Genomic DNA, 25,162 nt, shown 5'->3' on the forward strand with positions numbered 1-25,162 from the left:
GTGAATGAGCTAGTTTTTCTTAAATTCTGGAAGTAAGGTCTTATCTTATTCTTTGTTTAAACTCAGGAAGCCTGTCTGGCCAATTCTTTATCATTTGAAAGTGTACATAGGTTTCAGCACGACTTGTTCCCACATCCAGCCATTAGTCAGCCAACTCATCCATTCTTGTGATGCACTGCCTTTCTGCACCAATTGGAAAGAAAAAAGATTCGTTACCCAGTTGGATGATGCTTGAATGACAGTATAACAGTTATTTCCTATTTTTAATATTTTTAGATCTGGTAAAGACAAATGGTGGGAAGCAAAACATTTTTTAAAAAATGTCCTGATGATTTCCTCCAGGATCACACACGGTTGTGTCCTGTAGAATGATCTTCAATTGCTGAAGGTGAACCCTGAAGGTTTCGCAAGCTAAGGGCTGGTAGAGGATCCTTCACTGCTCCCCCACTCAGGTATCATGTTAATATGGCAGATTGGGTCGAGATGTGCATATTAAAATAGCGTCCCATTAGTTTTGATCAGGTGCCCTTGCTGCATGAAATTTTAAAAAGCAGTCAATCAGATGAGGGTGGGAAAGCAGGGAATAATCCCCTCACTCTATTTTGACTGATTCCCATCAGCTGACTTCTGCAATGCCATGAATCCAAAATTAAGATAGATAATTTCCCTCAACACACACGACAAAAAGCCAAGGATGTGATTTCAACAAACTGAACTCTTTAATAACAATTGGATCAGAGCTCACAGATCTGCCATTGTATTTCACGATGGCCTCAAATTTTGATGATGGAAAATTCATGGTCATTTGTCAAGTCCTTCACGCTCCACCCATTCAACGTAGCCTCCTTGATAGTGACGAGCTCTAGAATCAAAATATAGATAAAGTGATGTGTATGATATAAAAACTTGCAGTGAATTTCAGGACGTAATTGATGCAAATATTCAGCTATCTAGCTTCTCAGCTACAAATCCATCGCTTTGAACTTTTCCATTTGAGACTTTTAATCGTGTCTGATTAGCACAGCTAATGGCTCCAAAATTCATTGAGCTTGCTGGTGACGGGAGTGTCGAAGGCGTCACAGGACAGAAATTCGGGCGGAACCCAGAAACATTGAACTCCACCCCACAAAACAAATTTGTCTATCTTACAATTGTAAGATTGCATTTCAAAAATACTTGATTGGCTGTAAAATACATTAGGACATTTTCTTGAGGACATGAAAGGCACTAGACAAATGCAGGTTCTTTCCTTTCGTTTAAATGAGTTGTGACTGTAAGCACATTGTAAGATTTCAGCAACTCTACTAGCTTTATTTCAGAGGTAAAATGATAGGTTTTCATTGAATTTTCATTATATTTGTGTTCAAATGATTGGACTAACGTCATAACATTTGGATATTTGGTGGCAATGATTTAAATATTGTTGAGTCAACTGTTAATTGTAAGGTAATTTGTAAGGTTCACAACACAATTCAAGTGTGACACATTGGTAGTGTAACATATGAAACAGACTTTATTCATATACAACATAAGTAAACAATCCAATACACACAAAGGAGTAGCTTTCACTCTCTGTACCTTTTGAGCTTGCCAACTAATTCTAGAAACTCATACTCTCTTATACAGCACAGTTTGCCTGCTTCAAAGTTGCATTTCACAGATAAGTCTGCATGATTTATCTGATTATCCTCAACACCAGTGCCCCACAAGGCTGTGTTCTTAGCCCCATACTATACTCCTTATACACCGATAACTGTGTGGCCAAATTCCCCTCCAATTCAATTTTCAAGTTTGCTGACGACACCACCATAGTGGTTCGGATCTCTAACAATGATGAGAGAGAGTACAGGAATGAGATAGAGAATCTGGTGAACTGGTGTGGCAGTAATAATCTCTTCCTCAATATCAACAAAACGAAGGAGATTGTCATCAACTTCGGGAAGCATAAAGGAGAACATACCTCTGTTTACATCAACGGGGATGAAGTAGAAAGGATCGAGAGCTTCAAGTTTTTAGGTGTCCAGATCACCAACAACCGGTCCTGGTCCCCCCATGCCGACACTATAGTTAAGAAAGCCCACTTTCTCAGAAGACTAAGGAAATTTGGCATGTCAGCTACGACTCTCACCAACTTTTACAGATGCACCATAGAAAGCATTGGTTGTATCACAGTTTGGTATGGCTCCTGCTCTGCCCAAGACCGCAAGGAACTATAAAAAGTTGTGAATGTAGCCCAATCTATCACGCAAACCAGCCTCCCATCCATTGACACTGTCTACACTTCCCGCTGCCTCGGCAAAGCAGCCAGCATAATTATTCTCTCTTCCACCTTCTTTCTTCAGGAAAAAGATACAAAAGTCTGAGGTCACGTACCAACCGATTCAAGAACAGCGGGCCCGATTTTACCAATTGGAGCCTGAGGGCGGGATCCGGGTATAATACGGATCTGAGCCCGGAGTCCTCTTTGCAGCGCACCCATACGTGTTTTGCCGGCTCTGGTCCAATGTGCGCTGTCGGCAGTCCTTAGTGCTGGCGGACCGATCTGAGTTGTGAACTGTGCATGCGCAGTTCGAAAAAAATCCGAAGCAGCACGCCCGGGCGTGAAATACAAACCAACAGAGAGAGCAGAGAGGGGGGGACGGATGGACTTGGGAGAATCTTGCAAACTGCAAATAATGTAGCATCCTCTTTGTGCTGCCTAATTATCTATGGGAAAGATAATTAGTGAGCAAGTAGTGACCTGTATAATACATTTGTGATCTGTAACTGGATTGTTGATGCTCAAATGTTCAGAGTCCTGTGGTGAACTTGGCAGAATTGTCCCCGTGGTGGTACTTAGTTGGAAATAAGATTCAAGGAGATTACTACATCTGGGAAACCAACCATAGTGAAAAGAAGTTTGTATTGGCAACTCTTCTCTCACATGCCATGGCAGATGTGCCCCCACTTATGAATGTGACTTGCATGGGCAACATTGGGTGCAGCTACTCTGCCTGTGGAGCAGCCTTGGATCCTTTGTCATCTTGTTTTCATCTGAACATTGCACAGAATTAGAGGAATCCCCTTTGGAAGATAATGTCAAAGTTATAATCGCAGGAACTAAAAACCTGACAGTCAAAAATCTGGGATAATATTTCAAAATGTATTGGGGGATTGGGGGGGAGGCGGAGATGAACGAATTTTGGAGTCATGCAACGCTGCTTGCCACTAGCACATCGACAGTCACAGCCCCCCCATGCCCCCCAGCCACATGCTGCACACAGTCACAGCCCCCCCATGCCCCCCAGCCACATGCTGCACACAGTCACAGCCCCCCCATGCCCCCCAGCCACATGCTGCACACATTCACAGCCCCCCCCATGCCCCCCAGTCCCCCCAGCCCCACCAGCCACGTGCAGCACACAGTCACAGCCCCTGGTAACATTGGAAGGCTGCAGCAGTGCTATCTGCACTGTGTGCACATCTTCAGCCTGAAGTGAGCTGCAGTGCTAGGACCCAGCTGCACTGCAAGACCCAAGGTCCGTGCTGCCACACGGACATCGGAGTTCGTGCACAGCAACAGCCCCCCCTCCCCCCCCCCACACACTCGCAGAGACACCACGGACCCGGGACAGTGGAATGGCCGCAACTCAAGACACACGTAAGTACCAGGGAGCCTCCGAACACAACACACCTACCTCCTCGCCAACCCTCACCGAGGAAGCTCCGGCTTCCGACTTTTATTTACCAGGTCGTTAAAAACGCGGACGCGGATTCGGCCGCATGGTGGTAAAGTAGGATTTGGTGGTAGAGTTGGGCACGCGCTTCATTAAGTCGATTTAAATGCATGCAAATACATTTAAATCGGCGGGCCGTCCGGCCCGTGCCCGAATCAGGTGTTGGTAAAGCCGCGCTCTGCTAGGAATTGGGTGCGCACCGCGTTAAAGGCCCGACGCCCAACTTTACCGCGATTTCGCGCCCGTTTTGGTAAAATCGGGCCCAGCTTCTTCCCTGCTGCTGTCAGACTTTTGAATGGACTTACCTTACATTAAGTTGATCTTTCTCTACACCCTAGCTATGACTGTAACACTACATTCTGCACTCTCTCGTTTCCTTCTCTATGAATGGTATGCTTTGTCTGTATAGTGTGCAAGAAACAATATTTTTCACTGTATGTTAATACATGTGACAATAATAAATCAAATCAAAAATCTTGAATCCGCTCAAAGATACTTTCCGCAACCAAGACTTTCTGATCTAACTGTTATTGAATCCTTTGAGAACTAGTTTTATTGGCAGTGTATCTTCATAAATATCCCTCTGTACTATTGTTATTTGATCCCTTTTGGCTAACTTTATTACACTAGGCACTAAAATTATGGTCCAGATCAAATCACCATTTCCTCACAGAAGTATCCCTGTTTTCTTGCTTATCTTTGCTCTATGACCAGTTACAATTACACAGGTCAGATTGATTTTTAATCCTGAACTCCAAGATGTTCAACTAATACTCCGTGGGACATAAAAGACTCTGAATGCTTCCTTCTATGAAATAACAAGCTCCACTATAGTGTGTTCTAAAATGGGTCCTTCTACGTTGGATTCTAGGCATGGGACTTGGTTCTTAGACAAACTGTAGACATATTCTGATACCTGCTTAACACTCATGTATTAATGTAACATCTGAACAGGTTACAGAGTAGGCATGTTGCTCCTAGGCATGATTTTAACCTCTCTCAAGAGAGACTCTAACATATGACTGACTGATGTCAGTGGTACATCATTATCTTCACCATATATTAGCATATCCCATCTGTTAACCGTTTATTCTACACCTGCCCCCAGTATACTACCCCACTTTCAAAAACACGAAACCATGGGTGGAATCTTACCAAAAAAATGGCAAAGCGCCAGGGTCTGACTGAAAACCACCGTGTTTCTCTCCAGAGAAACAGGCAGGCCTTTTCATCGGATGTTTTGACACCTTGTCAAAGAAATAGGGGGGGTGGGCTGTTTCACGCATGGGCAGAGCCTAAGCACACCAGCAAAGCCAGGCTGCATTGAGAACAGGATAAGAAAAAATAGCATCCCCACCACAGAGGTCTCAGGGGCTGCACCATGCCCCCACAATCAAAGTTGGCACCCCCCACCCCCGTGATAAAAGCCGGCATTTCTCCCCCCTGTGATCATTGCCAGCATCACCCCCTCTCTCCCCCCGACCCCCCCCCCCCACCCCCCGATCAAAATTCATCACCAGCATTGGACCCCTGTCCCCCCACCCCCAACCCCCAAACAACCATCACTGGCACCCAACTCCAACCACCCAGAAAGTTGCCAGCTTCAGACCCTTCCCACCCACCCATCCCAAAAAGACATTGCCAGCATCCCCACCATTCCCACATCCACTCCCCCCATCACCACAAATGAATGAATCCTCACCAATGAGGCTCCCGCTAGGGTCCGGTCGACACATTATACAGGTTTAACAGATGGGATATGCTAAATGTATGACATTGCTGATGATGCACAGTGACATCAGTCAATCATGTGTTAGACTCTTTTTCTTTCGCTCTCCTGAGATAGAGAGATTGGAATCATGTTCAGGAGCAACATGCCCACTGTTTAACCTGTTGAGATATAGTACCAATAAACAAGTGTTGAACAGAAAGCAGAGTATGTCTGAAGTCTGTCTAAGAACCAAGTCCTATGCCTAGAGTCCAAAGTAGAAGCATCCATCTCAGAACATGATGGCAGCTGTGGAGGCATCGCTGTAAAAGATGCCTATCCCAACCCCATGCCATCCACATGTTGCTCTTGCATCCCCATCACTCCCAACAATTCCATCCCATCCCTCGTGGAAACAATCTCTCCAACCATATAAATTTATTGTTGGGTTCCACATACCTTCCTCAGCCTTTGTACTCCAGAGATATCTCTACCTTTCCACCACTGCCACCACAAACCTATGGCAGCCGAAAAGGCATCACGCACTCCACCCGTGCGTCTCCCTGTGCGCCAGACAATTACTTTCAATAAGCTCAACAAGATATCCATCCACTGAACTGACCAATGGCAACAGTCTGAACAGATAACAACTGATTGTTGTTATTATAGATTTAAGTAGCCATTATTTATTTCAAACAGCTGCTGCTGAATTCAAAAGTAATTTGGTTCTAGAAATCTGAAATAAAAACAGAAACAATTGGGAGGTTTGTCAGCATCTGTGGAGAGACAAACAAGAGTTAATGTTTCAGGTGGTGACCTTTCATCAACTGAATTCCTATGTGTGTGTGTGTGCAATGTTATCAGTCTCAGGCCATTGGTAATGAGGCTGAAGCAGGTCAGACATCAGTCTCATAAAGCTGGCTTGCTATTCCCTTTTCTTTTTAACTTTAGGTCAATATCAATTAGGATCAGACAGAAACTGGATCCTTCTTACTACTGACCAAAATTACATATTTGTTCCATGACAAATGTTATCCTCTGGAATTTGGACTAAAGGAAGGCCAGGTCCTTTTTGATCTTTTTATTTCCGACAAGGTCTGTGGAGGATCATGTCAAAGTTCGGCTGCCCCCCCAAATTCGTTCAGATGGTACGCCGGTTCCATGATGGCCAGAGTACTGGACGGCAGAGAATCCTCTGAGGCATTCCCAGTCACCAATGGTGTCAAACAGGGCTGTGTGCTCGCACCCACACTGTTCAGCATGATGTTTACTGCCATGCTGAATGATGCCTTCCAGGACAGTGTTGCTGGAATCAGCCTTAAGTACAGAGTGAATGGGAAGCTCTTCAACCTGAGGAGACTTCAAGCTATCACCAAAGTGAAGGAGATTGTTCTGAGAGACTTCCTCTTTGCCGATGACTGCGCCCTGTATACTGGCTCAGAGCCAGAGATGCAAGTCGGTATGGACAAATTTTCCACGGCTTGTGATAACTTTGGACTCACCATCAACATTAAAAAGACTGAAGTCATGCACCAGCCTGCTCCTCATGCACCGTACACAGAACCTATAATTACAATCAAAGGGCAGAAACTACAGGCAGTGGACCAGTTCACTTATCTTGGCAGCACCCTCTCCCGAGCAGTGACTATTGATACAGAAGTTAACTGCAGAATAGCGAAGGCAAGTTCTGCTTTCGGTGGACTGCGTTCCACTGTATGGGAACGTCGAGGAATCAGCCCAGCAAAAAACTGAAGGTCTACAGCGCCATGGTACTCACTACCCTCCTGTATGCCTGTGAAACGTGGACTGTGTATCGAAGGCATGCAAGACAGCACAATCATTTCCACGACTTGTCTTTGCAGAATATTACGCATCAGATGGCAAGACAAAGTACCAGACACTGAAGTTCTCTCTAGAGCAAGTCTACCATCAGTCCACACACTGCTGATGAGAGCACAGACCCGGTGGGCAGGTCATGTCATCCGTATGCCGGACGAGCGCATACCCAAGCAGCTCCTTTTTAGGGAACTCTCTGCTGGAAGACGTTCGCATGGAGGGCAGAAGAAACGTTACAAAGACACACTCAAGGCCTCCCTGAGGTCGCTTAACATAGACACGACCACCTGGGAAACGCTGGCACAAAACCGCCCTACCTGGCGCTGCCTCATCCACAAGAGCTGTCAAGCTTATGAAGCAAGGTGCAATGCTGAAGCACAACTTAAGCGCGAGCTGCGCAAGTCCAGAGCCACCAGCGCAACAACTACAGCGCCTACACAAGTTTGCCCAATATGTGCCAGGATATTCCGTGCCCGAATTGGCCTGATCAGTCATCTTCGGACACACCGCATCCAGCCTCATAATGACTAATGGTGTCGAGGTCCTCATCAACGACGATGGACAAACAACAACAATTTCCGATTTCGAGCATCTGCAGTACTTTGCCTTATTATCCTCTTCAATTTTAACTGGCAGTGGTCTGAAATATAAAGGTGGGAACAACTTGCATACATATACACAGACAGAGGATGAAGAACTTGCATTCAAATAGTGCCTGATCGCATCTCCCATAAACATACCAAGGCATTGCTACACAGGAAGGTGAGATTTTATGGTTACCATTGTAATATGTGTAAACATGGCAAGCATTTTATCAACAAATAGCAGCAAGAATAATTATTCAGGTTGTTTTAGCATGTTAGTTGAAGGAGGATTTTTTTTTACTAGACCCCTGGGAGAATTCTGTGCTCTTCTATTGAATTGTGCCACCGGATCTTTAATGCCCACCTGAATCAGTTGAGCAGATAGCTCAGAAAAGGAGAAATAAATGTATCAAGAAGGCAATAAACTGTTCTTGAAATGACTTGTTTCCTCAAAGGTGGAAATTCTCTTTCACCATAGCCTTTCGTATTCTCCTCGCCAACAGGTACAAATAATACCATGAGGACATATGCTTCCTGATTAATAACGAACAAATGCTTAACATCTGCATGAAATTCCTTTGTTTTCTATTTTAGCAGAGGCATGACCGCTTTGAAATTATTTAGCAAATATCATCACCTATCATGAAAAGAATTGCAGGTTTCTATATCTGTTACAGACTCCATTGTAGAAAATGATTGTTCTGGACCTGATATTTTGTAATGTTTTCGAACTGTACATACTTAGAATATCCCAGATTCCGAGCTGTTTCTAAGGCAGTCAGGCTTCTTATACCAGTCTGGCAGTGAAAGACAATGTTAGGGTCCTCCTTTTTTGGCTTCTGAGAATTATATGTCTCCTGAAATGGCCCAGCATCCATCTTAAGGGCAACCTCAACCTGACCTACTGTAAAAAGCAAAATCAAAATCAGTGGGTTTGGGGGGGAAAAAAAGAGAATAATTAGATCTTAATCATTAAGATATAAGTATAGAAAAATTAATTGATATAGAACAATGGAACTCTATTTTACAGGGAATGTTGACGGAAGTGGGAATCTTGCCCTCAGCCACCTCTTCTGGCTGTCGCACATCATAAAGTTGGATATTATTTTTTGCAATCATCTGCTTCAACTCTTTATAACAGACCACCTTCGCTGGAAAACATAAAAAAGGCACAAAACAAAAAATATAACTGTCTGTATAGTTTTTACAGAACTAGAAATGGAGGCTAAGCAAAACATATGGCAACGGAACATGTTTTTCATTTGAAAAAGATGCAAATACACTATAGTTCCACTTGCATCTGAAAAAAGGAATAACTGTTCTGTGTTTGAAGACTGCAGAGCTTCTTCAGTGTATTCCCAGCAAGAGGTCTTTATTGAACTGATTCTAAGATGGCAGCTTACAGAGATTGCCTCATGGCAGGAGTCACCTGAGTACAGAAAGTCAGATTGGACGTGTAGAGCTGACTGCATTTCAAATATAAGTCTTTACCCAAACATCAAGTTTTTAAAGTTTAAAGTTTATTTCTTAGTGTCACAAGTAGGCTTACATTAACACTGCAAATGAAGTTACTCTGAAAATCCCCTAGTCTAGCCAATCAGTCTAGCTCTTCTGATATTTTTTCAACATAGTAATGTACATTCACATAGTGTCTTTAACATATCTCAAGGTGCTTCACATATGCTCATTCAAAAAAATTCTAAAATATTAGGAGGGCATTAAGCAAGATTTTGTCAAGGAGATGGATTTCAAGGAGGATCATAAAGGAGAGGAGCAAGGCAAAGTAAATAATTTAGTGTGGGGTCTAAATAGCGGAAGGCAAACAATGGGTGAGAAGCAAAAGGGCCTAGAGCCAGAAGAACAGAGTTCAGAGATAGGGGTAAATTAAAGTTTAAGTTTTTTTATTAGTGTCACAAGTAGGCTTACATTAACACTGCAATGAAGTTACTGTGAAAATCCCCTAGTCGCCACATTCCGTCACCTGTTCGGGTACATTGAGGGAAAGTTTAGCCTGGCCAATGCACCTAACATGTGGGAGGAAACCAGAACACCCGGAGGAAACCCACGCAGACACAGGGAGAACGTGCAGACTTTGCACAGACAGTGACCCAGTCCAAGATTTGAACCCGGGTCCCTGGTGCTGAGAGGCAGCAACACCGAGACGCCCTTTTTTTTTAGTATTTGAACATAATAACAATCAATTTTAAATTTGAGTTATCAGGGGACTCGAGATGATCTAGAGCTGCTAAGCAGCAGAGTTTTGATTGAGCTGAATTTGAAAATTGAGCTCAGTAAGCAATCAGAGAAGCATTGGAACAGGCATGTCTGGAGTCTGGATTGCAACGGGATCCTGATCAATTGGGTCAGTGGGCTGACGAATGGCAGATGGAGTTTAATTTAGACAAATGCGAGGTGATGCATTTCGGTAGATTGAACCAGGGCAGGACTTACTCAGTAAGTCCTGGTAGGGCGTTGGGGAGAGTTACAGAACAAAGAGATCTAGGGGTACATGTTCATAGCTCCTTGAAAGTGGAGTGACAGTTGGACAGAGTGGTGAAGAAGGCATTCGGCATGCTTGGTTTCATCGGTCAGAACATTGCATACAGGAGTTGGGTCGTCTTGTTGAAGTTGTACAAGACATTGGTAAGGCCACACTTAGAATACTATGTGCAATTCTGGTCAACCTATTATAGAAAAGATATTATTAAACTAGAAAGAGTGCAGAAAAGATTCACTAGGGTGCTACCGGGACTTGATGGATTGAGTTATAAGGGGAGGCTGGATAGACTGGGACATTTTTCCCTGGAGCGTAGGAGGCTGAGGGGTGATCTTATAGAGGTCTATAAAATAATGAGGGGCACAGATCAGCTAGATAGTCAATATCTTTTCCCAAAGGTAGGGGAGTCTAAAACTAGAGGGCATAGGTTTAAGGTGAGAGGGGAGAGATACAAAAGTGTCCAAAGGGGCAATTTTTTTCACACAGAGGGTGGTGAGTGTCTGGAACAAGCTGCCAGAGGTAGTAGTAGAGGCTGGTACAATTTTGTCTTTTAAAAGCATTTAGATAGTTACATTGGTACAATGAGTATAGAGGGATATGGGCCAAATGCGGGCAATTGGGATTAGTTTAGGGGTTTTAAAAAAGAAAGGGCGGCATGAACAAGTTGGGCCAAAGGGCCCGTTTCCATGCTGTAAACCTCTATGACTCTAACAGGCTTGCTTCACACCAGATGGACCGAGAGGTGGGTGATGGAATTGTAGTGTCCACGGTTTCTGTGATGAAGAGAAAATGGGGTTGCAAGCTCCATTTCAGGTTGCAAAGGATGCCAAAATCATAAGCAGACTTTACATTGAATTATAAAAGTAAGCCTTCCAAAATTCCTTCAGTAAGGCACTACATAATAAAGAAATGGATAATCTTGAGCTTGCAGAGTCAGAGTGTGAGTATCAGATAGCTAGCTGGCTACAAAACAAAACAAATAGTAGGAGTAAAGGGTAGGAATTTGGGGAAGCAAAAGACAAAAAGTGGAATCGCACAAGGATCACTGCTGGATTCACTATCATTTACAACTTCCATTAATTATTTGGATCAACAAGTTTTAATTGGGGGAACAGTCAGTGCTGCGGAGTACTGCAACAAATTGCAAAAAGACATTTAAAAACTTGCAGAATGGACATATAATTGGCTAATAAATTTTGCCACAGATAGGTGTTGTTACAGTTCCTGTAAAGACTGACAACTTTTAAAAAGAAATATCAATTTCCCAGTGACCATCTCAAAGGATCATATGATAATATTTCACAATTTTTACTATAATAAACACATTACTTAGTAGGCAACTAATACACTAAACTACAGAAAAGGAATTCCGTGTTAGTTTCTTAACACAAGTGAAAATTCCACACCATATTCATGCATTACACTGTAATCTCAGCAGAAATGTAATCTTGTGTTTAAAATCCCAAGCTTCTCCTGGCTTTAACAGGATCTCTTCTTCATGCTCTATCAGGGTGGATCTTCCAGTGTCCTTTCAAATAAAGTGCCCTTCACTCAATCTTCTCGGCATAGTTGACTGGACTTCCAGTATCAAGGTTCACTCTGCTGGCTCCTTGGCCTTTAATTCACAAGAAACTTTGTTTCTTTGAACCAGGAATCCACCCTCACCAGCACTTTGCTTGGTGTTTACCCAGAAAACAGTAATTTTCTCTTGTCTGGCACAGCAGCATCTTTTGTGGGTCTTCTTCCCCAAATCCTTCAGTCTGACTGACTCGACAGTGGTACAGTGGTTAGTGCTGCTGCCTCACAGTGCCAAGAACCTGGGTTTGATTCCCAGCTTGGGTCACTATCTGTGCAGAGTCTGCACGTTCTCCCTGTGTCTGAATGGGTTTCCTCCGGATGCTCCAGTTTCCTCTCATAGTCCAAAAGATGTTTTGGTTAGGTGCGTTGCTAAATTCTCCCTCAGTGTACCCAAATAGGGGCTGGAGTGTGGCGATTAGCGGATTTTCACAGTAACTTCATTGCAATGTTAATGTAAGTCTGCTTGTGACTAATAAATAAACTTCACTGGGCAGCAGCAAGGCCAGCTGCTTCCTCCTTTGTGTCAACATGTTAAAACTGGCACTTGACTTTAAGTTAATTACCAAGCATTTGTGTAAATTTAAACCAGGCATGTTGACCCTGATTGGTCAAAGTATTGCCCTGGAGAATTAACCAGGGAGTGGCTGGCCCCAATGCTCTTGTTTAGTTGAAAAAGACACAATGCATGGACATGATCTCTCTGTTTGCAAAGGTCAGGGCCTTTTGAATGAACATATGTCACTTCTACCTGTAAACAGAGCCACATTGCAAGCCCAAATGATTATCTTAAATTGGTTGTTAATGTACAATCAAGGTTGTTTAGTAAGAGAAAAATCTTGTCTAATGTTGAACACTATAGGGGCGATTTTATCATTTTTTTGTCTAAGTGCTGGGTGGACTTGAAACCGGGAGAGTTTCAGATCCATCTTTTGGACATGTTTTCACCCCCCCCCCCCCCCCCCCCCCCCCCCCCACCCACCACCCACCACCCAACGCTCTCTGCCTGCAAAATTCTGAGTGAGCCTGTTGCTCGCTGCAGAAGCCTATAGGCAGGGCTTAACATGCCAGAAAGCCTGAAGAGGGAGGTAGTGCGCATGAGCAGGCCTCTGATGCTGCACATGCGCATTAGCAGTAGCAGGGCTTTGACAGAAAAGACAGCCTGAAGCAGCTATCCACCCCCTGCAATCGTGGGGCCCGCGGCCCAAGGTACAGGCCTGTCGACTCCGCCCACCACCCACACCGATCGCAGACCCCCTCCCATCTCCACCAATCACTGACCCGCTACCCTCCCCCCCACCAATCGCCGCAGAGTGGCAGCAGGCCCCCTCCCCACTGGCCCTTCCCTATTAGCCCCATCCCCACTGGCCCCTTCCCCTACCGGCTTTGCCCCCATTAGCCCCTCCCCATTAGCCCCGCCCCCTTGCACTACCCGATGGGCATTGCCCAAGTGCCCAGTGGGCAGTGCTCAGGTGCCAGGATGCCACTGCCAGTCTAGCACTGCCCAAGAGGCACACCACCCCCCTTGCCCTCGGCCTCCCCGGGGACCCTCAATGGCCTCCAGTTGCACCAGCGAGGCCAAGTCGACTGCTCCCCGTTCATGGGGAGCATGCCTATTCTTTGCCGGCGAGAACCTTTCGCGGTGAGGTCATAAAGGGGGGCAAGCCTGGATGATTGAGCATCAGGTTTGCTAAGCAGATGTTAAACAGCATTTAAATAACTTTCCATACATTGACCTGCTTCTTGCCCATTTCCGGTGAGAGACTGACCGCACCGGAAATCTGGCGCTCATAAAATGGCGCCGGTCACGAAAACTGTCGGCAATCGTGCTAGGCGCTTTATGCCCCACTTTACCACCGCGTCACACCCAAAGACCAGCGCAACGCGATGATAAAATCACCCCCTATGTTCTGAGTTTTGCAAGCAAGGGGTGGTTGAGTAGGGACCGTACTTTGTCTGTTGCAAGAGTCACATAATAGTAGATTGGGTGTAATAGTCTAGCAGAAGCCAGAATGAAGATAGTTCTCCATCACCATTATTGCCAAGAAAACTGTAGTCATGGGACAGGGTATTGTGTCTCCACCTGTGATCAGACTCAACACACCACTGGAAGCAGTTAGCAAATTTGAATCTACAGTGACAGACAATCTGTTTTTTGATGAAGAGCTCAGCACATGCATTGAAATGACATCCACCAACTTGGTCAACTAAACTAAAAGGCATGAAGAAACAACGAACTGATCTACAGAATATTGATGCTTGTCTATAAGACCTGTATGCTCAGCACATTGCTGTAGACAGCAAAGCCTGGACAACTAACACCTCCAAGAAAAAAGGTTCAATAACGTCAATATCCAGTGTCTCCAAGCATCCTTGGCATCACATGGAAAAGACAAAGTCACCAATCAAGTGGTCCCTTCTAGGGTAGACATGCCAAGCATGCTAGCACTAATCGTGCAAAGTACACTTCACTGGTTTGGGTATGTACACAGGACGTGAGACAGCCACATCCCCAAGGATATGCTATACATGGAGGTGCCAAGAGACCAGGTGGGTGGCAAGGCTTCAATTCAAGGATGCTATCAAAAGAGACATCAACATCAATCATGACAAGTGGGAAACACTATCTGACAATTGATACAGATAGTGAAACCAGCTGTTGGCTGGAGTTTGCCACCACCATGACATGGAATGCGATTCTGAGCCTGCGTTAGTGGTCCGAGGGATTGCTGACGTAGGCGGAAAGTTCAGAGAGAATAAGGAAATGTGATTCTCTCTGGAGATTGCGTTCCCAATTTTCCATCGCCATAGCCAGTGGCATCACGGGGCTCACGCCCATAAAGGGCAAGAAACACATTTTAATGGATTTAAATAACTTTTAGTGTGATTATCAAGCCCCCCACCCCTGCCACATGATGCCCCCTCACTGAATATTGAAACCTCACCACAGGTTTTGCAAGATGAGATTCAGTTGACTGCATTCCCCCCATTGTGGGCAAAGATAGCCCCCAAGGCGAGAGGGACATGCCCAGGCAGTTTGCTGCCACTGCCCCAGTACAGGTTGGCAGTGCCAGGTTGACATTATGCCAAGGACAGACAATAGAATTATTTTTTCAGCTTCTGGAATTTCACATTTCATTGTACAAACCCTGTGTAAAGTAATGTGAGCAGTGGAAGTGCGGACGAACTGGCTCCCCACGCATCCTGAACTATCCCAAAAGAGAAAGATCAAAACTCGTTGCATTGGAAGAGATGTTAATGATTAATTCACCTCTTTCCTAAGGAGGAACAATGGAATCCTGACCAGGAGCATAGAAAGAAATTGTTAAACTGCAATTAACGATTATTGGCCATATTACATGATGAAAGTCTCTGGCTGTTTGGACAGTTTTAACATTGCAGTGTTGGGGCTCATGGTGAGGCTGCCTTTTTAACTTCAACTGATATTCATGGCTTTGGTGGTCTTTATAATGTTAAACTCATTTTCTCTACCCCCACCTTTTATTGTGTCTTTGTGTGCAGAGTGGGAAGTGTGTCCCTTTGTCAAAGAGTCATTTGGACTCGAAATGTCAGCTCTTTTCTCTCCTTACAGATGCTGCCAGACTTGCAGAGATTTTCCAGCGTTTTCTCTTTTGGTTTCAGATTCCAGCATCCGCAGTATTTTGCTTTTACTCCTTTTTCCAGCTTTTGAATGTGTAAAAAAAAATCCAACTTTCTGAGTTAATCCTAACTCGAGTTGGTTATGGATTATGAGTAAATTTAGATCACATAAACCAAGGGATTGGGAAAACATGCCAACGCCCATTCTTTTAAAAATGAATTCAAATCATCTTCTGCTTACAGACAGGTAGTATGAGAAAATCAGTTCAGGTTGTCTGTTTCTCTCTTGTCCGCAGAACTATCTGCCTTGCACGATCCCAAAGCCAACTAGAAAATTTAACTTGCTTATGGACACAATCTAATGCTCAATCTTGTTTCTGACTAGCTTTCATTGGTATAAAACTGTCCGAGCACTTTGAAAAGAATGGTCATAAAGATACACATGACTTCTCCCCATACCTCATTATGAAATTCTACATTCTTTTATTTCCTAATTGTGGTATTATTAAAAGGATCAAATGTACCTCCACATACACAGGCAATCACATAAAAAGATCACTTACAGGAATCTTATTAAGAGAAAGGAAATGACTACTACTGAAGTACACAAAAAAATAATATTTTTTACCTGTTAAATGTCTGCAGAGTGTGTTGAATGTAAGCCTGGTCGTAACCACAAAAAATGACCTTGACTGTACCACGAACATAGCTCAAGTTATTTTATCAAACTCTTACACACAGCAGAAAGAAACAATGTCAAAGAGCAGAATGTAACATGCCCTTTAGTCATTGATGGTTGAGTTAGCCACTCCTTTTTAACACTGGTTGAGCAATATTTCAGCAAATAGGCTTACTTCCAGGTTTCCAACCTCTTTAAAATCTTTGCTTATATTTTAGATTCCCAGTTTTGATTAGGATATACAACCAAACATTTAATTTGTATTTCAGTTTACAGGTATTGACTGACCTATATACATTTTCTGTCAGGTTTCATTATTTACTGTTTCCCTTTTTATTATAGGTTTAGTTTCCCTTGCTTTTATGCTCCTTCAATTCCTCTATGTTTTGATCATTGACTTCTAAATAAACAGAAGAGCTATTCTCTAGTTGTCATTGAGGATTTTATCCAATTAATGGGAATCTGAGCCCATGTGGCCTCCCCAACTTTATTAGATCATGGCAGATCTGAAGCTGAACTCCATTTCTCTGCCTTTTCTCCATAACCCTCGATATCCTTACCTAATAAAGATCCATTGAACTCCACCCTGAAAATTTCAACTGACCCATTATTCTCAGCCTTATAAAGGAGAATGTTCCAAATTTCTATTATCCATTGTGAGATTTCAGTGGAATTCTCTGACCTCATCCGCAGCTGGGATTCTCCGGACCCACTACAGTGAAAGGAGATTTGATGAGCGCCAAACCCTCCATTCACACTGGCAACGGTGGCGGGGCGAACGAGATCGGAGAATCCCTGTCTACATGTCTAAATAGCCTCACTCTAATTTTATGATTATGCCTCTGCCTGCTACCAAAAGTAACATTTTCTCTGCATTTACTTTATTAAATCCCTTTATAATTTTAAAGACCTTGATTAGATATGCCCTCAAAAAAAACTAAAGGAACATAAAACAAGCTTACACAATTTATCTGCTTAATTTAATCCACCCATAAATTCCATCAGTAGAGGGGCTAATTCTAGAGTGCTTGGTCTCTGGATTTGGGTACAAATAGAATGGTAGAGGTGGGAAATCTAACAGAAACAAATTTTGGAAAATTCAGACCCTGCTCCAGTTTCCGGTCAGGGTCTGGGACAAACGGAACTCCCATTTTAAGCAGGGTCATTTTTGCCTGTTGAGGAGGGAGTGGGGGAGGGTACAGTTTCCTTTACAGATCTGTGAGCATGCTGGCACTCATTCATCAGTAAGCCCTGTAAAACCTGGCAGTCTCAATCTGCTTTTTTTCTTCTCACAGATCCCGAGATGGCTCTCTGAAATAATTCCTTCGACACATCAAAAAAGCCATTTAAATTAGATCACGAACATTCATTCTTCAGCTCTTTCAAGGATCTTTATGATGGCATTAACTTCAGCTTAGCACCAGAAGATTTACAACACAAAACTTTGGGCTACGTTAAAAGTTGTCCTGAACTTGTTCTTGTTTGAAATCAAGACTCTGGATATACAGTTGTAAAGACTCTAATATGCTTAAAGAGCCTTTGGTTAAAAACGACCCTGTGATGAGTTTTCAGAAGAGAAAGTTTGCTGATGACACCACTGTAGTGGGACAGGTCTCAAACAATGACGAGACAGAGTACAGGAATGAGATAGAAAATCTGGTGAACTGGTGTGACAATAATAATCTCTCCCTCGATGTCTACAAAACAAAGGAGATAGTCATCGACTTCAGGAAGCGTAGTGGAGGACATGACCCTATCTACATCAATGGGGACAAAGTAGAAATGTTCGAGCACTTCAAGTTTTTAGGTGTTCAGATCACCAACAACCTGCCCTGGTCCACCCATGTCAAAACTACAGTTAAGAAAGCTCACCTACACCTCTACTTTCTCAGAAGACTAAGGAAATTTGGCAAGTCAGCTACGACTCTCACCAACTTTTACAGATGCACCATAGAAAGCATTCTTTCTGGTTGGTACGGCTCCTGCTCTGCCCAAGACTGCAAGAAACTACAAAGGACCGTGAATGTAGCCCAGTCCATCATGCAAACCAGCTTCCCATCCATACACTTCCCGCTGCCTTGGAAAAGCAGCCAGCATAAGTAAGGACCCCATGCACCACGGACATACTCTCTTGCACCTTCTTCCATCGGGAAAAAGATATAAATGTCTGAGGTCAAGAATAGCTTCTGCCCTGCTGCCATCAGACTTCTGAATGGACCTACCTCACACTAAGTTGATCTTTCCCTACACCCTAGCTATGACTGTAACAGTACATTCTGCACTCTCTCGTTTCCTTCTCTATGAACGGTATGCTTTGTCTGTATAGCATGCAAGAAACAATACTTTTCACTGTATACTAATACATGTGACAATAATAAATCAAATCAAATCAGCACAGCTGTAGGATAGGTGGAGGTAACATAATTCTAAAGCTCTGTTATTGTGCACGGGTTGATCTGGCAGGTCAACAATGTCATCATTTTCGGAAACAAAACCTCCAGGAATGGCTTCAGTCATGGTTGACAATCCTACCTACTATATTATAATGTCCTATAGGGAGTTGTTTTAAGACAGTATCCAAAGGAAGGAGTTCAAAAAAGATGATGGGAAATGATACAATTCTCAGTCTGCACTGCATAACATTGGAAATGGGATAAAAGGGTATATTAGCAGACAATTCAAAGAGTTATATAAAAGTACCAGGACAATAGTATTGGGTGATTTTAACTGTTCCAAGAAAAACTAAACTAAAGGACAAAGTGGGATGAATTTTAGATTACACCAGGACTACCCCCTCAATAAATATGTTTCTTATCCAACAAGGACAGTGGCATTGCATGATATAGTCTTAGGAAATAACTGATTTGAAAGAAGGAAAACAATTAAGAAATGTCGGCCACAGCATAAATTAGGTTCAATGTACAAACAGATAACAAAATTCAAAGATAAGGATGTTAGACTTGGAAAAGGGCAAAATTCAGCTGGATAAGAAAAATGGTTCAAATTCAGTTCGCAGAAAAATCACAAACAGGTCAATGGATCAGAAAGGCAAATTTCAAGAGGACTAGAATACAAAAGCAGGAATGTACTGCTGAGGCTTTATAAGGCTCTGGTCAGACCACATTTGGAGTATTGTGAGCAATTTTAGGCCCCGTAGCTAAGGAGGGATGTGCTAGCCCAGGAGAAGGTCCAGAGGAGGCTCACGAGAAAGAACCCAGGAATGAAAAGCTTGACATATGAGGACCATTTGAGGACTCTAAGTCTGTACTTGATGGAGTTTAGAAGGATGAGGGGGATCTCATTGAAGAGTGGACATGGGAAAGATGTTTGCATTAGTAAATGAGACTAGGATCCGAGGGCACAGCCTCAGAATAAAGGGATGACCCTTTAGAACGGAGATGAGAAGGAATTTCTTCAGCCAAACGCTGGTGAATCTGTGGAATTCATTGCCACATAAGGCTGTGGAGGCCAGGTCATTGAGTGTATCTAAGACAGAGTTAGACAGTTCTTGATTGGTAAGGAGATCAAAAGTTACGGAGAAAAGGTGGGAAAATGAGGTTGAGAAACTTATCAGCCATGAATGAATGGCGGAGCAGACTCGATGGGCCGAATAGCCTAATTCTGCTTTTATATCTTACGGTCTTATGATCAAACAATGAAAAATAGAGATGTACAGAATGCAAAAAATTCCTATAAAACAAAAAGCAGTCAACTCTTTCTTTTACTTTTATATGTTTAAGAAATCCGTAACGACTGCATTTTACACTATCTTAGTCTTTTTCATATTTCTGGTTCAGAAATATATACTTAACCTCAGAGATCAGGAACTATAGTTCTTGATGGACTTCAGGCCTTCTGGACATGCGCTAGAAAGTACTTGGGAATTTTCCACTTATCCGGGTGGGAACTGGTCTTATGTCCTTGTCCAGAAGGGAAAAATAGACAATAGCGATAAGAGGCAGGTCAAATTACCTGGTAGGGAATGCCATCATAATGGTGTGTCCCAGGAAGTAGGAGACAGGAGAGGGACAGGAGGAAGGTCTCAAACCAGGGAGGGGAAAAGGGAGAGATCCCAAAAGGTAGTTCCAGGTAAGTGACAAAATCAAGGGATGGAAAGAGGTCCCTTAAGTAAAATTAAATAAATGAGAAGAGTAATAGTTCTGAATCCAAGAAAGAGCTGCAGGGAGCAGATTTTGAGTGAAGTGGGCTGAGAAGAGCCCTGTAGATCCAAGAAAGCAATCAAAGGTTGGTGACCCCATGCTGCAGATCATTGGTGCAAAGGTAGCACTTTGGAGTGGTTGTGTTCTGCTTGGCACAATCAAAGATCTGAAATTGTGTGTAGAAGGTGAAGCTTGAGTTTACTCGGAGTTCGGGGAGGAGAATCGCATAAGGCCCGATTGAAACCCTAAGAGGTGAAGACATCTGAATGGGTGCAACCTGTGAATAGACTTTCAAGGCGAGCTCTTCAAACGTGGGAATTGGAAACTCCTGTGAGAAAGATGAGTTTTAGTGAGATTTGTTGGCTCGCAATGTGACAAACGTCTGGGTGGGTTGTTGGGAAATCTATGGAATCTATTTTGGTTGCATCTGTCGTCTATTGTGTAATGTGGTTCAACCACAGTTCGCCTGTAAATTCACATGAATGTTGGAGTATAGGATAGATACTGAACTTGCATAGGAAAGTTTATTTTTGTTTGTTCAAATCTTGCAGAGTCTTGTGGTTTTATTCACTTAGTGTCTTGAATCTCAAACTTCATATACTTTTAAACAAAACGTTATTGGTCCCTTACCAGGCACTCCCCCACAATTTAAGGTCTGGCCAAGAATCATAACATCCCTTTTAACTCTTTGGGTGAAATCATACTAAAAAATGGCAGAGTGTTGGTTCCAGCGTGAAAAATTGAGTGTTTCCCACCAACAGTGTGTTTTCAATCTGAATCTTATGCTTCATTAGTAATTTTCCATCTGATTCATCCGCCTCGCAACGACTTAACTGCTGCAAGCACTGGAGAGCTCCATATAAACAACTCCCCAGCACTTGTTCCACAACAACTGCAAGGTATGGCAGCCAAGAAGCCAGCACCATGCTTTTCAGAGAGGACCCTCACCAGGTTGCTGGATGGAGTGAAGCAGAGGCAGGACACACTCTACTCCCGTTCAGGAGACTGCATTCCAGCAGGGTCGCCAACCCCACCTGGGATGCAGTGGCAGCCCTGGTGAGTGCAAGCGCACTCCAGAAGAGGACAGGGCAGCAGTGTCAGAAGAAGATGAATGATCTTCTTCGCTGAGCAAGGGTAAGTGAACCACCTGCAGTATCTCTATGGACCCCCTCAGACACCCCCAAACCTTTCTCTCACTCAGCCACCTTGGTCTTTGCCAACACCAGGCACCAGGTATTCGCCCCCTCCCCCCCAAACCTCCCACAATTATCATATTTCCCCCAGTAGCTGCTATGCTCCTCACACTCCAGTTCCCACTCAAGCCCATGCCTGTGACCCTTCATCACCATCTTAAATGTCAACACTCCCACCCACATTCTCGCTATCTGTGTCACTGCAGGACAAACTCAACCACAAAAAACATGAGCGGGCGCAGCCAACTGGAGTCAAGCCCGAACCTCAGTGGATGGAGAGCGCAGGCTCACAATCACCACCTGTATTTCCTTTATTTCCCCAGTACAATTTAAATATCTCTCATGAACATTGATATAATCGTTAGCACTAATTTTATTATACGCCTTTCATTTTAAATTTCAATTTACTTTTAAGCTCTGTATCCATAGGACACCTTCAGACCTTGCCTCTTTTTGCTTTATAGGACCAATTGAGTTGAAGGAGGAAGTCTGATTGTGGAGGATGATAACATGATGAAATTTCTTAATGAAATTGATTCTTAGAAATGGGTATAGAATTGAGAGCATGGGTGTCATAGAGGATAATATGGGACAAGTTAGAGATACTTGTAGAAAAGAAATTGGGATCTGGAAATGTTTAGCCAAAGTTAAAAAGTCACTGGGTCCCGATGCTGTGTACCCTGGGCTGTTGAAAAATATTAGTCATGATGTGGAGATGCCGGCGTTGGACTGGGGTGAACACAGTAAGAGTTTTAACAACACCAGGTTAAAGTCCAACAGGTTTATTTGGTAGCAAACACCATTAGCTTTCGGAGCGCTGCTCCTTCGTCAGATGGAGTGGAAATGTGCTCTCAAACAGGGCACAGAGACACAGAAATCAAGTTACAGAATACTGATTAGAATGTGAATTCCTACAGCCAGCCAGATCTTAAAGATACAGACAATGTGGGTGGAGGGAGCATTAAGCACAGGTTAAAAAGAGATGTGTATTGTCTCCAGACAGGACAGCCTGCTAGTCCAGGAGGCAAGCTGTGGGGGTTACTGATAATGTGACATAAATCCAACATCCCGATTTAGGCCGTCCTCATGTGTGCGGAACTTGGCTATCAGTTTCGGCTCAGCGACTCTGCGCTGTTGTGTGTCGTGAAGGCCGCCTTGGAGAACGCTTACCTGAAGATCAGAGGCTGAATGCCTGTGACTGCTGAAGTGCTCCCCCACAGGAAGAGAACAGTCTTGCCTGGTGATTGTCGAGCGGTGTTCATTCATCCGTTGTCGTAGCGTCTGCATGGTTTCCCCAATGTACCATGCCTCGGGACATCCTTTCCTTCAGCGTATCAGGTAGACAACGTTGGCCGAGTTGCAAGAGTAGGTACCGTCTGTTTGACAATGGTCAAACAGACCACTGTCCGCAGCAAACTACCCAGCCTTCAGGAGAACAGTGACCACGACACCACACAACCCTGCCACAGCAACCTCTGCAAGACGTGCCGGATCATCGACACGGATGCCATCATCTCACGTGAGAACATCATCTACCAGGTACACGGTACCTACTCTTGCAACTCGGCCAACGTTGTCTACCTGATACACTGCAGGAAAGGATGTCCCGAGGCATGGTACATTGAGGAAACCATGCAGACGCTACGACAACGGATGAATGAACACCGCTCGACAATCACCAGGCAAGACTGTTCTCTTCCTGTGGGGGAGCACTTCAGCAGTCACGGGCATTCAGCCTCTGATCTTCAGGTAAGCGTTCTCCAAGGCGGTCTTCACAACACACGACAGCGCAGAGTCACTGAGCAGAAACTGATAGCCAAGTTCCGCACACATGAGGACGGCCTAAATCGGGATGTTGGATTTATGTCACATTATCAGTAACCCCCACAGCTTGCCTCCTGGACTTGCAGGCTGTCCTATCTGGAGACAATACACATCTCTTTTTAACCTGTGCTTAATGCTCCCTCCACCCACATTGTCTGTATCTTTAAGATCTGGCTGGTTGTGGGGATTCGCATTCTAATCAGTATTCTGTAACTTGATTTCTGTGTCTCTGTGCCCTGTTTGAGAGCACATTTCCACTCCATCTGACGAAGGAGCAGCGCTCCGAAAGCTAATGGTGTTTGCTACCAAATAAATCTGTTGGACTTTAACCTGGTGTTGTTAAAACTCTTACTGTGAAAAATATTAGAACAGAAGTAGCAGAAGGTCTGGCCAAAATGTTTAAATTTTTCTTAAATATGCAAATTGTGCCATGGGAATGCAGAGTAGCTGATGTTATATTCCTTTTCAAGAAGGGACAACATTTTAAACAGGACAAGTTAGATGTAATTTTAACCTAACTCCCCCAGTGGGATGCTATGAGATCAGGGAGAATGATAGTTTTGTACTGCAATATGGCAGCAGAAAGTAAAATCAGACTGGGTGTAAACCTACCAACATTATCCTGTCAAATTTCCAACAGGTGGGTTAGATTAAAATTGCCCCAATCATAGAATCCCTACAGTGTAGGAAGAGGCCATTTGGCCCATCGAGTCTGCACCAACCACAATCCCACCCAGGTCCTACCCCCATATCCCTACCTATTTACCCGCTAACCCACGCATCTCAAGACACTAAGGGGCAATTTTAGCATGGCCAATCAACCTAACCCGCAAATCTTTGGACTGTGGGAGGAAACCGGAGCACCCGGAGAAAACCTACGCAGACACGAGGAGAATGTGCAGACTCCACACAGACAGTGACCCAAGCCAGGAATCGAACCCAGGTCCCTGGAGCTGTGAAGCAGCAGTGCTAACCACTGTGCTACCGTGCCGCCCAAAGAATACATAAATATAGATAAAATTAGTGATCATTTTGAGAGGTATAGGTTAATGAAGTACAGCTGGCTAATATGGCTCCAGGTTAAACAGAAATTCATTTGTTCAAACACTTCCATGGCCTTGCTCCATAATCTCCCCCAGCCCTACATTAACCCTAACCCTTTGAGATATCTGAGCTCCTCTAATTCTGGCCTTTAGAGCATCCTCAAATTGCTTCACCACTGTGAAGCCATCAATTACCTGGGCCCCAAGCTCTGGGATACTGTCTCCCTATCTTTCTGCCTCTATTTCATTTTACCCCTTTAAGACCGCACCCTTTATCGAGATTTTGCTTATTTGGTAGTGGGGTTGAGTGAGGGCCTGGGGAATCAGTAACTGTCAGCCTGCCTGCTCTATGTCTCAAATACTGGGGGAAGCTACGCTGCTCTTGCCCACCTGAATGCTCCAAAAACCCAGAGTTAAATCTTTTGTTATTCCATTCTTAAAGCTACAAAGTAAATGCGCAGAGTGGACAGGGCATGCCTAAATCCATCTCCTTGCTTGCTCCAAAAACCAAATTCAAATTGAATCCAATTCATGGCCCTCACAAGATAGACGTACAAGATTCAAGCTGACAAGAAAAGACATTGCACCCCATCTTGGACTTGATCTTAACCAAAAGAGCGTTTCCTGTTAAATCGAAAGCTGGGCTGAGGACAGCATCTGAATCCTCTCCCCTTCGCACAGCCCGAACAGTAACATGTCCATCAAACCACCCACCCACTTCACCCGGAGCCCGCCCCCTTTGCCCTG

At 43.9% G+C, this 25,162-nt stretch overlaps 1 protein-coding gene across 1 annotated transcript; it reads right to left on the reverse strand.

Moving 5' to 3' along the window:
* Positions 1-801: 801 nt before the first annotated feature.
* On the reverse strand, positions 802-25,079 carry LOC144506050 (thiosulfate:glutathione sulfurtransferase). The gene is made up of 4 exons (XM_078231868.1): positions 25,003-25,079; positions 8,873-8,995; positions 8,586-8,748; positions 802-862 (listed from the first exon to the last, which is right to left on the reverse strand). The coding sequence occupies exons 2-4, from the start codon at positions 8,961-8,963 to the stop codon at positions 802-804; spliced, it is 315 nt and encodes a 104-aa protein (XP_078087994.1). The 5' UTR covers positions 8,964-8,995; positions 25,003-25,079.
* Between the last annotated feature and the right edge of the window lie 83 nt (positions 25,080-25,162).

The sequence above is a fragment of the Mustelus asterias genome, chromosome 17 (genome assembly GCF_964213995.1).
Source record: "Mustelus asterias chromosome 17, sMusAst1.hap1.1, whole genome shotgun sequence".
Taxonomy (NCBI): Eukaryota; Metazoa; Chordata; class Chondrichthyes; order Carcharhiniformes; family Triakidae; genus Mustelus; species Mustelus asterias.